At 38.6% G+C, this 14,785-nt stretch overlaps 1 protein-coding gene across 1 annotated transcript in view; it reads left to right on the top strand.

The window, feature by feature from the left end:
- The first annotated feature begins 2,409 nt into the window (after positions 1–2,409).
- PDE4D (phosphodiesterase 4D) overlaps positions 2,410–14,785 on the top strand; it is a 409,381-nt gene continuing 397,005 nt past the window's right edge. Inside the window, exon 1 of the mRNA XM_074166434.1 lies at positions 2,410–2,801. Coding sequence (XP_074022535.1) covers positions 2,410–2,801 — 392 coding nt within the window. The remainder of the gene's footprint in view (positions 2,802–14,785) is intronic.

Raw genomic sequence — 14,785 nt, 5'->3', positions numbered from 1 at the left:
GGAAAATCTTCTTTGTTAGGAACGTGGTGCAGCACAGGAGCAGGTTGTCCATGGAGGCTGGGGAATTTCTGTTATTGAAGGCTTTTGAGATTCAGACAAATCTGTGGCTGATGTGATCTAGTGTGGGTGATATTTTGAGCATGACGTTGGGACTGGACAACCTCCAAACAGCATTTCTGTGATCTTGTGAAATTATACTGAGATTGGTCACAGAAGCTGTGTCTAATTTTAAGAGAGTAGAAGGAACTAACAATTGTGAAGTACACTCCTGTTGCAATATGGGAATGCAGGTAAAGAGACGGGAAAATTATTTCACTGAGTTTTTCATGGATTTGCATCCTATATGCCTATATTCCACATTGCAATTATCCTCTTTGTTTATTTAATTTTGGATATCGTTCTCTCCTCTCACTTCAGTCTTTCTCCTTGCATCTTCTTCCAATTTCTCTGTCCCATACATGCTGTTAAAACTGTCACAGCCTGCTACAGTTGGGCAAGTGGCAGCATTTAAGATGTCTGGTTTGAAAATAGTCTTGTATTTTTTCATAAATAGCAGGACAATCAGAACTTGATAAGTGTATGAGTTCAAGCTTGTTTCCTTGAATGGAACTGCTACTGTGGCTCTCTGCTAGTATTTACAGCATTTATGACCACTTATGTTGTCTGAAATTTGTTGGTGTAACCAAAAGTTATAACAGCAGGAAAGAAGAAATGAAGGGATGGCAGATGATTATCAGTATTACCTAGGAAAGGACTACTAGCTTGGAAAAATAGACTGCAAATTTTGCTTGGATGAAGCAAAGAAGCTTGGATGAAGCATGTACATGGTTGAAGGGTAAATCTTGATTTTAGGAGTGCTGTGTGTCTGGGAAGACAGGCTAACTTTTAAGATGGCAAGTGGAAAAAAAATGCATCAACAAGTTAAAGAGTTGACATAGGTGTAAATTTCTGTTAATAAGAAATTAAGAAGTTTAGAATGAAATTTATGAAGTTTAAAATGATTGCAGATCTGTGATGAAAGGGAAAAGGATGGCAAGAGCAATTTTGTGATTGAGGAATTAGAAGTTGTGCATGAAGCTAATCAGAACAGTCTAATGAGAAGATGAACATTGATTGGAATAAAATACATGTTTTTGTAAAGATACTGTAGGAGAGAGATTTTTGCAACGCATTCTTGCTTAAAACTGATATTCTGGCAAATAGAATAAGAAGGACCAGACAAATACATACTAATAGTTTTTCAAATGAACACCTTTCTCATGTTTTGTCAGAAGTGTAGTGATTTTAATTTAGTCATGAATAAGAGTGTTAGATTTTAGAACAGTACCACAAAGGACAAATATGAATTCTACTTTAAAAAAGAAAATGCAAGGTGAGGAGGAAGACAACTTAAAAAAAAAAACCACAACTTCCTTCAGTTCTGGATTATTGATTGTATATGAGCAGAAAAGAATTTGAAATGTAGAACTAATTTTAAAATGTTTTTAGGATGAAGTTTCTGTACTCTAAATTTTAACTTTAAAATATTTTTTTCTGTGGCAGTTACAAACTCCTGAAACTAGTGGTTTAAAATGTAAAAGCTTCTCTGTAGCAGTAGGCTCAGCATCGCTATAATTAAACCTTCCTCGCATTGATTTACAGCCAGTCTTACTCGCAGGGGGGAGAGAGCTTACTCATCGGTGAAGATGGCAGACCAGGCGGGGAAGTTTCAAGTCGGAGAACACACGATTTCTGAACCTGATGTGGCAAAGGTTGAACGTATGATATAGGGAACAAGGCCTGGCGGGAGGACGAGTTTAGGGAGTTGGAGTCCATTTTTGACCCGCTGCAAAGTTCCCGGTGAACTGGAGCGTTAGCAACTTTCCCACCTGCCGTCGCTTTACAGAGCGAGCTCCTCTGCGAGAGAGCCTTGCCCGGCCAGCAGCCACACACCGGTGCGGTGCCGCCGGTCCCTCGGCGTCAGGGAGAGGAGCCCCCGGGGAGCTCGGGGAGGAGGCGGGCTGGAGGCCGCGGCAGGGACAACCCCTCGCCGCTCTCTCCTAGCCCCGGTCCTCCTTTGGGCCGTGCCCTCCCCCGCCTCCCGCACACCCCAGCTGATGGCAGCCCGTTGCCGGCTCCGCTCTCCCCCGCGCCGGCTCCAGCCCGGGTTTAAATATTTCCGAGCGGGAAGCCAGCCCCTCTCCTCCTCTTCTTCTTCCTCCTCCCCCTCTCCCCGCCTCCCCTCCCCAGTGGCCCGGAGGACTCGGCGGCGCCGCGGCCCCAGCCGCTCCCACAGCCGGGCGAGGGGCGGTGCGGCAGGAGCTGTCCAACTTTTCAGCACAGTTTCCCGGCCGCTGCCCGGAGGAAGGCGCCCGCCGCCGCCCCAGCCCTCCCCGCCCGCCCCGGCCCGGCCGCCCGCCCGCCGGCAGCATGGAGGCAGAGCGCGGCGGCGGCAGCGGCTTGTCCGCTCTGCCCGGCAGCAGCGACGGCGCCGGCGGCAGCGACGGCGGCGCCGGGGGTAGCGGGAGCCTCAAAGCCCCCAAGCATCTGTGGCGACACGAGCAGCACTACCCGCCGCAGCTCCGGCAGCACCAGTTCCTCCAGCACCAGCAGCCCCCCGGCCCGCCGCCGCCGCCGCCGCCCGCCTCCCGGGGCCGCTGCATGGCCGGGGCTCGCGTCAGGCACCGCGGCTACTCCGACACGGAGCGATACCTCTACTGCCGGGCCATGGACCGCGCCTCCTACGCCGTGGAGACCGGCCACCGGCCCGGCTTGAAGAAATCGCGGATGTCCTGGCCCTCCTCCTTCCAGGGACTCAGACGGTAGGAGAGGGCTTGGCCCACCGCTCCGGCCGTGTGTGTGTGGGGCGCGGCGGCGGGGTGCCGCTCTCCCGCCCGCCATGGTTGCTGCCGGCGGCGGGGAGGGAAGCCCGCGGGGGCCACTGAGGTGTGGGCACAGCGGCACCCCCCGTCCGACCGACCCCGCTCCCCGTGGCGGGAGGGAGAAGAAAGGGACACGGAGGCTCCAAAAGGGAGGTGGGGCCAGGCTGGGCTGCCGTGCTGAGGGGCTGCGGGGAGCGGGGCAGCTCGCCTCCCCGAGGTCCCCGGGCAGGGCTGGCCTGGAGCGGGCATGACCGGGGCACGGGCAGCAGCGGCACGTCGTCCCCCACCCGCCTGCCTGTGGGTGGAAAAGCAATCCCGAAAACACGTGGGTGGGAGCGGGGCCGCGTCTGTGCCGGCGCGGAGCTGTGAGGGGGGCGGCTAGTGGGGGGCGGCCGGCAGCGCTGGGCCCTGCACTCCGCCCGCTTCCCGCTTCCCCCCGCCGCTGCCAGCCCGCTTCCCGCCGCCGCCCCGCTCCGCTCCGCTGCCTCCCTGGTTGCCCCTCCTCGCTGGAGCTGCCCTTGCTTGCCCGCGCTCCCCGGGAACCTGCAGCGCTGATGCCGAGTGGGAATGGACGCAATTCATGTGCTGTTGGCACGAAGTTAAAATAATAAGAGCTCTGGGAGGTGGGAGACAGCCTGGCAAATCCGGGGTTGGGGTCCTACTGGCTTGAATGGGTTTAGATGAGAAAATAGGCTAATGGTTTCTTAGCCAGAGGGAGGAGTCCCTCATCTAGTAGTCTATTGTTCCCTGTTAAATGAGCTGTAGATTTATTTTGCAGTGTGTAGCTCACCAATGCCTATTTTGCTCTTGATGGCTATCACAGGCATATTTTAAAATCAAATTCTCTGTCAAAATCAGTGGGATATTGTATTTGATCGATCAATTTATTATTCAGTCTTCATTTTTAGTAGCTGGAACCACTTCCTTTTAGTGGAAAGCCACACGCTTGTATTTGAATATTAAGCGGACATGGTGAATAAAGGATTTGTTGAGAGAATGGTGGGCAGAGGGACAATACTTAATACTACAGTTACTCTGTAGATTTTTGATTTCCTGAATACTCAGATTTTTAAAGCATGATATGCTTGATGAATAAATAGTAGAATCCTTTCTGAAGGAAAATTGTTTTGTGTGTTTTTCTGGTACACACTGTATTCTTTATTATGGAGCCTTGGCCATAAATCTGAGCAAGATATACTTGCATATTCTCTGGCAGTGTTTGGTCTATCTCTACCTAACATTGGCTTCATTTCCACTTTGATATAATTGAGAAATAAAAAGAGGTTCAGCAATTCTAAATTAGAACTACACTTTCACATCAGTAATCTTTAAAATTTGGCTTTTAATATCTTTGGTTTTCACAGGGCCATTCTGTTGCTACACCTTTCTATCACTTGTGTGAACTCATGCTTGTCCAAAGTTAATGATGTTAAATTTTTCACTACGTAAGACTTGAAAGAACAATATCATATGTTTCAAAAATGAATAAATGTTCAATCTAATGCTCCTTTGAGCACATTCCTGTTTCTTTTATAGAAAAGCACTAGGAATCTAGGGTTTTCAGTCTTTAGGACTGAATGCGTTTCTGTTTTCTGAATGCAAAGAAGTTTCGTTTTTGTAAATTGTAATGGTTGGTTTGAGTTTATTCAACATTATTCCATAAATGATAAGTTATTGAGGGAAAGACAAGTCAAGGTGGGAACAGAAAATACACTTTGTTTTTTGTTAGGGTTTCGGGGCCATTTTAAAATTTTAAATTATAATTGTTATGGTGCCTATTTAAATAGGAATTTAAAATACTCTATGAGCAGTTGTTTGGTGTTTTTAACTTCCATTCTTTTTATAAGTGCAACAATGTTGTTTTGACAAGACATGTTGCTTTAAAATTAAGGGAGGGTCAGTGGATTTTATTTTCATTTTATAGGATTGGTAGAAATGCTTCAGATATGCCTCCTTTTTAGTAGTACTACAGCAAAGTGGACTAGAGAATCTGAATAAAATTGACCATTCCATGACTTTCTTAGCAAAAATAAATGCTCACAGTTAAACATTTTGAATGAATCAAACAGCTATATTATGGAAACATGAAGTGAACTGTAACAAATTACTCTACATGTATGTTCAAGAAATATCAGAAAAGATTGGTCTTCCCAGGACTTTCATTTCAAGTTCTCGGTCAACTGCCTTTTTTCATGGAAAGCAAAGTAAAATATCTTCTTAGTATTCTTGTAAAACCAGTAACTTGCAATAAGCCAAAATACTTTCAAAAAAGACACCAGTCCTTTTTGAAGTATTTCAGTTCCCTTTTCATATTAAGACTTTTTAATAGTTCTCCCTTATTTAACCTGTTTGTCAGAGGAACATTTCTTAATGGATTACCATGGATTTATTATGGTCTAGGGTGATAAGCTTGTCTTTCAGAAACCCCCAAATTACTCTGAATATAAGAGGGTGGGAAAAATTGTATATAGAACTGCACAGAAAATACATTGTATATCAGGGATAGTATTAAACATTAATGGCTCAAATGTGCAAAAATTATATCTATAGAATCATTTTTCCAGAATGTGTTTATTTTGCTCTGAAGAGATCTTAATTCTTAAAACCTCAATGAAAACCATAGAAGAGCATGTAAGAAGCCAAATACACAACTTTGAATTTTGTTCTATTCTAAGTTTTTTAGAAAACTTAAAAATATGTAAGGATTATATTTTTCAAAAGAAATTAGAAGGAATTACATATGTTAAAATTAGAGTTAGAACAAACTAGTACATCTTTATTACCCAGACTGAAGAGAGTTAACATTTAAAAGGCTAAATCAACCAGCAAAAATTCTGAACTGCATTAGTTGAAAAATGCAACACACTTTTAGTTCAGAAATTGAAGTATTGTTTATAACCATTTTAATGCTTACTCTGCCTCTGTATGATTATCAGTAACTTTGTACACAAGTTATTTAGTACAGCACTATATTTCCTTCAAGGAATACAGTAGCATTTCATTACACAGAAAAATGTATCAGAATCTTCGACTGATGTCATTTTCTTAAAAGTCAAGATTATTCCTATATTTTCACATGAGAAGGTAAGTGCTTTGAAATCGTATACATAAGAGCTGTACAATATATGGGACTATCTATGATCTTTTTTTTTTTCGTTTGTTTACTGTGTGGTCTTAGGCAAGACAATTAATCTCTCTCTGGCACTGTTTTCTCATATGTAAAGTAAACCAGTAGTAGAATCATTACAGGTTTAAGTTCAAGTGATTTTTACATCATAGAATAAAAGATACTATGTAACAATAAATAGTACTAGTGCAACTGGGAAATAAATACTTCAACTCAAATAATTTTCCAGTCAATAGTGTAAAAACATTCAGTGTAATAAATGTAGCTGGTTATCTTCAAAAATTTCAGGTACCTCACTTTGTTTCTCACATAACTATCATTATTGCATGGTCTATTTTCAGAGTGTAGTTGTTTAAAAAAAAAACAAACTTAGCATTTTTAAAGGCCATTAGTCATATGTCAATTAAATCATCTTGCCATATCATCTTTCTATGTTCTATTTTTCACTACTGAAATTTCAGGCTGGAAAAAATAGAGAAGAAATGCCAGTGGTCCTAATTCCACTAGTAGTGGAATTTCCCAAGATGTTGTATCCTTAAGATACATCCTACTTTCTTAGACCTTAGACTTCTTTTTATCAGATTTCCCAGACCATCAGTTTTTTACAATAGGTCTCGTGAATTTTATTTCAAGTGATTTACAGGTCTAGGTTTCTTCATGAATCCAACTTTTCATCTGTATTTATACAGAAGTAACTGCACAAAGATGAGGAAACATTGGCCTTTTGCAATCCAGTAATCCTGGTGCTTGGTCCCTAGTGCTGTCTATTTTAAAATTGTACTTTGATATGTGGCCATTAAAACTAGTTGCTGTCAAAAAAAATTTGCTTCCTCTCCATTTCCATTTGCTGTATGGGACTAGGTCTAGCCAGGGAGCATCAACCACTGCATTGCTTACATGTGGAGATTGCTCCAAAATATCATTTTTTCCTTGAAATGTCAATCTTTCCCTTATACCACTCAATGAAGGGTTAAGAAACTAAAATAACATCCAAGGTTGAATGTAGTGCGATATTTCAGTGTCTCAGAGGCTTTATTCTCTATTAGAAGAAGAAAGGAGTTTTGTGTGTTAGTTTCTTGATTTTGTGAAGTCTGGGATATTGTATGACACTGTAATCTTTTAGCTAGATACACCTTTGGTTTCTGTAGCTACAAAAAGAGCACCTGGAAAAATAATGGTGCCTTTGCAAATCTTGGAAAAAGTCAGTTTTGTACTCCAATAAAATGCACCCTTCTTTCCATCTTAAAACCCTTTCTGTTCTCCTGCTTGATTTGAAAAGCTGCTCTTGATCTATTATGTCCTAACTACTTCCACACAACCTAAGGAAAAGGAAGATGAGTGTTTTCCAACTCACAGACCAATAGAAAATGGTCTCAGAATTTAGTAGCAGTCTCTAATTAAGAATTTTGTTGTTTACTTTCTGGCAGTGTTTTATTGCTTTGTTTACTACCAAATGGTGCTGGCACACAAGATGTTACAATAATTGGCATATGCTAGCCCTCCCTCAAAACTACAAATAATTTTTACAACTTAGTAAACATTATTGGATTAATGTTCATTATGAATTGACCATAAAGATAAATTAAATAAGAAATTCATATTGTCAAGTGTTTTAAATAACTGACTATAAGGGCCTTATTTTCATGTTTGTTTCAAAAGACATACATTTTTGGATTGTTAGAGTTGTGTGAACTGAACAAAACAAATAACATTAATTTTCATGCTGTTGGAATTTGTAAAAATACTAGCTTTTAAAATTTACATATTCAAATATGTTTATTGTAATATGAATATTACTGCAAACGAATGGTGCAAATTCCCTAATTTAGTGAGTATAGAAACCTGTTAATTTAGCAGGACAGGCCCATCATAATCAAATAGAGATTTATCAGGATTTAAACACTTCTTGTTAGCCATAGCCATGTAAAGTTCTACCTTAAAATTATTAATGTAACTATTCAATGTATTTCTCAACGGGAACGATGTAATGCAGTTTTCCTTTTAGTATTTTTAAAATAGGTTTTAATATAGCAACATGATTTAAGTATTAGTAGAGATGTCTGTCAAAGAAGTGGTTACGTAAAGGAATACACAGACTCGTGGTGTTAGCTCTATGGCACTCAGCCGATGCTCTAAACATCTCTGCTTGGGACACCAAGGGCACAGCTGAGGGGTAATTTAGATAGGAGTTTTGCTACACTTCAAGAACCTTAGTGAATATCTTATAAAAATTTATCTTAAATGTAGTTAAATCATTTGAACTACATGGTGCTTCTCTGGTAGAGAAGACTTTGGAGCTAGCAGATGATTGGAAAACCTGTGAGATTATGTTGATGTGTTCAAACTGTAAATGTGAGAAGAAGCTGGGAATGTATAGGTCCAAAAGCAAGGCAGAACCGTGTGACTGATAAGTAGATTGTCTTGATGGACAAGTTCCAAGACTGAATTTTTTGCTAGTAGAAGGCGAGAGTTTCATGAAGAAAGGGTGTTAGACAAATCCTAATCCATGTCACTTGATAGAATGATTTGAAAGAAAGTTGGTATGTACCGACACGAGGAATGTCAACTTTCCTTTGCCAGTTTAACCAGTATGAGGTATATTGAAGCTTTAGAAAAGAAGAGCATTGCTAAAAGAATTTATTCTTGTAAACAAGAATGCAGCTTAGTTCTGAGAACAAGGGCTCTTTTTTGGTAATACAGTGGATCACCACTACGTCTGGATCAAATCCAAATAGACATGACGGGAATGTCCTTGGTTTGTTCCAGGGACAGCCAACCCTCCCTCCAATTCCAGAAACTGAAATGCTTCAGAACAAAACTCATACATAAGTCCCTAGTCCAATACTTGAACTTATGGCTCTCACTGTTGATCTAAACTTTGTTACTTCTACTATTCTATGGGTTTGGATGAAGAACATTACACGATGGCCCTGAAAACCAATTCTTTTCTTTCCTTTTGCTGCTGTCATTATAACCTCTTCCAAAAGATGTTCCCAAATTTAGCCTGCCTGGAAAGTAGGTGCACTTCTACCGGACTATGCAGTCTAGAAAAACTGCTGGGAAGCTCACCTCAAACAACAGGAGAAGGTTACAGGGGAAAGAAAAGCAAAAGTCTGCCATCTTTGAGGTCTTAAAAATCACTAGAAACTTCAATTTGTTTTGAATAATGTTTTTTTATTCCTCCTAAATCAAAGTCTTAAAGCTTCATTCCCACAGGGAAGCAAATGTGTAAAATGAACACTTTGTCATACATCAGGGGGGCTAATCAAAACCACCACATTAAAAATCTATGTATAAACAGGTATTTGCATGTGTATGTAAACACATACATGCAAAGGCAACCAAAACACATAAACTCATAGGGAAGTAAGCCCAGCTGTTGAATTTAGAGTTAGAGGGGTCATTTAATAATGTAAGTTTATATTAAATACAGAGAGCAGAGTTCAAGCAGAATACAAAGGGCTGCAAGGCTGTGCTTAAAAGGATCTGCATGTTCATAAGGCAATCTGCATTTGCCACCCCCTAGGATATGTTATAATAGAGGGATGAAAATTCCCTGTCAGATTTTGAAACTGAGAAATCACTTGATGGACATACTCAGTTATCACAATAGGTTATTACATCTATGTTTTGGGATGTAGTCATGTTTACAGCAGCAGACCATAAAAAGTGATGAGAGTGAGAGCAGCTGCTATTAAAATTACCTTTCAAGTTTTGGACGTGTTCATGATTGTTTTCAATTATTAGTTCTAAACTCATAATTTTAGGTTAAACTCATCAACAAGTTCTATTTATTTACTTTCCCCTCCACACTTGGAAAATGAAATAACACCACGTATTTCAAAACAACAGTTGGGTTCTCAAGAAACAGTAGAAGGACTTTTTATACAAGTGAATAGAGGTTTTACTAGTACGGAAGTCTGGTAGTAAATGGAAGGAGGGCAAATATTCTGTTGAACTGTTCTACTCATTTGTGTAATATCAAACAAAAAATTTGAGACCGAGATGCTTTTTTTGCGGATGCACTTGTGTGCTCTCTCTCTTCCAGACACTTGACATATCATTAAATAAAACTAGTAATGACCTATCTAATGATATAAAGGACTGGCACACTTAAACACGGGCTTCAGGAGCTGATGTTCATTTCATTTCCATCTTAGAAAGACTTGCAAACCTTAGATTATCATCAACTCACATTTCTTTATGCACCAATGTTCTAGGAATTTTTAGGCACAATCTGTGCTTGACTGTGAGAATAAAAACAGTTTACACTTAAGATAGGTGTTTTGATATATCTACATTGTTTATAGGCTTTCGCATATGTGAGGAGAAGAATGCCTCTGTGATATTTAACATTACAGAAATTTCACCAAAGATCCATCTTCTTTTCGTTAGTTAACAAGAAGTAAATACTGAATAAAAAAATATAAATTACTGAGGTAGTCACCTGAATTTCTGTATTTCATTAGTGTGGCTTACAAAAATATAAAAGAAACTGTTATTTTTAACAGATAATGACACTCTTAGGACACTAAGAAACCAAGATATTGAATGAGAGAGAGAGAAATTGATTTGAGCAAAGAAAGCCCACCACTAAATCCTCACTAAAATTTCTGGCAAGTCACACCATCTTTTGACCACTTTTCTGACTAGGTTCCATCAATCTATCTATACAGTGATTTGTTGACTTTCCTTAGGAACTAAACAAATTTACAGTCATACTTACCGACTATAAACCAGTGACAGGAAAGGTTGTCACCTGGAAAGTGTAGGTTTTAATAGGGTAGACAACACAGTAGCTTAGGTGTATGGCAGGAGATTGTTCTGGGCAAAATAGCTTTCCTCCCATCTCATGCTGCCAGAACCGCTATGTGTCATTGTGAAAATACAAATGAACTAGTTTCCCTTATTGATCTTTTGAAGAGTGTAGCAGAGTTGCTTGGATTAAGGAGGATTTCCTATTTACAGTGTGTTTTTCTTCTGGAAAAATTCTGCAATATTTTGAAAACTACAAATTCCTTTCTGTGGAAAGGCATAGCAGACCTTTCACATATAAATTTTAAAACTGCATGGGAAAAATATCTTCACTTCTATTTATTGTCTTAGAATCATAAAGCTGGAAGTGAACTCATAGCAGAATCGGCTACACCTGTGTCAGATCCTTTCTTCTTTTCTTTAATTTTTCCTTTTTATTCCATTAGAGTTTTAATCTAGTTGCCCCTTTCTTCTACACTCTTCCCAGTTTTGATCCTTACGTTTCATTATATAACATGTCCAAAACTGATCAAAACCTTCAGCTAAGGAGATGCTAAGAGAGGATAGTGCAGAAGCATAGTTAAAGTGATCTGCAAGTTATGCTGCTGCCTATTTACCCCTGATTGATGATTGAGTTTTTTTCCAACAGCATGGCAATGTGGTATTGTAATCAGCTTCTAATGCACAGTAACCCCAAATGCTTTTCAAGAGAACTGCCATCTAATTGTTATCTTGCAGTTGTACAATTTCCTCCAGTTATATGTTCCTGCAAATCCTATAATAGTAGAGATCAAGGACTTCCTTGAGCTCATGAAGCACGAAAAATTACTGTAATCAAGACATCTTTATTTTTGTAATGTAACTTGTAGTATAAGGTCAGTACGAAGCCCTATTAGATTGTTAAAACTTTCGACGCAACATTTAGTCTTCTATAAACAGCTAAAAGAAAAGCTTGGGACTTGGTAGTCCCATTGAAATAACAAGCAAACATTGATGTTATAGTAATAGACGTGTTAGTGTAATATAAGCTGTAGTGTAGTATAAAAGTAAAATACATGGTGGGGTGTTTTTTTTTTAGTGACAGATGCATACTCAAAGAAAACAAGGTAAGGAAGTAACTTAAAGTGCCTCTTTACTAGGGGTGAAGTATGTAGCAAATAATTAAATTATTCATTGTGAAATTCTTATGTCTTCTAAATTATGCAGCAGTATAGCTTAATCCACGAGTGGAAACAACTGACTAATCTTTACCTGGATCACACTCAGAAGCAAAACTATATCAGCAAAGTTTCTATTGTAAACTTTTTCTATATGCTTGTCCAGAATGTACATTAAATCTTTTCTGACCTATTTAACTTTTAATGACTATAAATGTGGTTGAAAAATTAATGACTGGATCCAGGAAGAGTAGGAGAAAATTATCAGATCTGTCAGATATTTTTTGTATTGTTTTAGACAACCTTGATGCCAAAACCATGAATTCTACTATTTGATTCTACCTCTATTTAAAGAATCCCTCTATCAAAGTATATCTTCACTTAATAAGGGTAAGGAATCTTAAAGTGTAATTTCAAACACAGGTCAGAGAAAAAAAAATTGGTTTAAGTTAGCAGTAACAAAACTTAAAGAACAAAGAAATTAAACTGGTACAGAAGCCTAGAGAAATGAGCAGACAAACCCACAGGTACATTTTCTGCCCTTCCAACCATATAATATCTTTCACTGGTGCGTAAGTAGGAAATTAGCTGAGAAATTACACATAAGTAGATGTCAATTAATTTGGATTCACAGAACTTAATCACTTTGATTCTTGCTTTAGATACATCACCTTTAGTTTAGGATTACACATTATTACCACGCACCAAATAGTGAAAGAGAAGTGCTTCTGCTTCTGCCTTTGCCTCCCCTTCCAGGAGCTATGTGTCTAATTGTAGTCTGAATTTCACTGCACTTTGCCTCCCTAGACTTTGCAAAAGGAAGGTCATAAGGCCAAGAGATACCAGAGCATTGATGTCTTTACAAGTTTATTTATTAGGCAAAAAACTCTTCTGTTAGTCCTAAAAAGATCTTTGGCTTAACACAAGCCTTAACATTGCTCAAATTCAACTTTGTGACTTGTTTGCCCTTCTGACCAAAAGAAGCAAAAGAGAGGGATGCAATATACAGTTCAAATGGTCCTAGCATTTTTCAACAGTATAGTTTTATTCCGATAAGAAGCTGAATTTATTCAGATGAGAAGCTCCATCCTCTCTATACCTTCCTATTAGTTAACAGCAGACAGCAGAAAGTTCTCTGCTGAATGTTTTTTCAAGATACTGCTTTGTGACAGCAGTGATTATTAGCATTGTGATATAATGGACTGAACATGTTTGATAGGTAGGATATAAAATTCTAATACCAATTTACCTCCATTCTTGCTAGATCTCAAATGTACCGGTCTGAATTTTTATTTGTCTTCCACATTTTTGATATTCCGGTTCTACCCTCACATGCAGCTTTAAAGAAATAGAGATTATTAGTAGTAGTAGTGAAAATCAGTAATGAATAACTCAGGACAAACTTCCTCATGTTCCCAAGTTGGAAGTATTCCAAACTTAGCAAGTGCTCATTTTAAGAATTTTGGATCAAATTCTCTCATTTGCCAAAATAAGCTTAAAGTGCACAGCGTCTTCAAGGGTAGACCACCTTTTGCAACCACATTTTCAGCAGAAAAAAACCAAAGATGCCAAGGCATCTTCTGGCTGGTGTTGATTTCCTGAGTGCAAAGGGTTCAGTAGAATGGAGCTGAGTTCCTCAGTGTTTGATCCCTCCTTTTTGTAGTCTCTTGGCCTTAAAGGAGGATATGTCCAGCTGTATCAACTCTTACCCATATGTGAAAACCCAGTAAAAATATCAAATATTTATATGAATTTGTATTCCTCAGCATGAAAAAGATGTTTAAAGACAGACTAACGTGGTGTTACTGCTCTGTTTTCGCAGTTCTTACCATGATATACATGTAAAATTACACCATTTGAGTAGACTTCATAAAACAAATAAAACAGGTGATGGATCTGGAATAGTTTGGAAGTGTTCAATTTTGCTTTCCTATCTATTATTCTAGATAACAATGGTGATTAATTGATTTTGTGTTAAACATACAACAGTTTTCTTGCTTCTAAGAAATTACTTTGTTCTGGGACTTACATAGCTATTTTAGTTTATGACATGGGTCATATTAAGGATGTTAGCAGAGAGAAAATAATATGTTACTTTTGCAATACTTAATTTCCCAGCTGAATCTTCGACCTTTAGTTTCACTTGTGATTATGTCATCCTCAACATATTTAGTGTCTCTTTTTGTCATTTATATATTATTAAATTTCATTCTTTGACATTAAGCTTCCTAAATTTTACTTTGTTATTTACCTTAAAGAAGTTAATTCCATATTTATAATGCTGTTCTAAACTTAAAAAAAAAATAAATTTCTCAAAACTGTAGGCAAAATAACTGTTTTCTGCGTAATCACTGACATCCACATTAATAAAATCCAATGCAGGGATAATGTTATTTTTGGTGGATTTGGAAGGAACTGGATCAAATCCAGAGAATTTGTAGTGTTGTGTTTTCATCCTACATAAATCAAGAGTTAATTATATTTATGTGTTCTAATGATATAACTTATTTACTATATAAAACCACTAGTAAAATAAATACGTCTGATGAAAACCATTTAATATTGCATTTGATTAATAAAAATACTATGCAGATGGAAATTAAAAGCATGTAACAGCATTATTTATATCTTTTACATTATTAGATGTTAAATTTTGAGACTAGCACAAGCTTTTATCTTTTTTTCCAGGGGAAAATTCCTGATTTTTGGTATGCAATCACCTTGTAGATATTAACTAAATTTAATTTTATGTGAATAGGATACAGCTGGTTATTCAAAGTGATATAAAGTATTCTTTTATTGAGGTACAATATTAAGTCATAAAAGCCAGAAAATATGTATTACTTTCTGACTCAGACACAAAGTGGTTATTTATATCAAATCTG

The sequence above is a fragment of the Numenius arquata genome, chromosome Z, assembly GCF_964106895.1.
Source record: "Numenius arquata chromosome Z, bNumArq3.hap1.1, whole genome shotgun sequence".
NCBI classification, from domain to species: Eukaryota; Metazoa; Chordata; class Aves; order Charadriiformes; family Scolopacidae; genus Numenius; species Numenius arquata.
The sequence above is the reverse complement of the archived record's forward strand: the minus strand, read 5'-3'. Positions and strand labels throughout refer to the sequence as shown.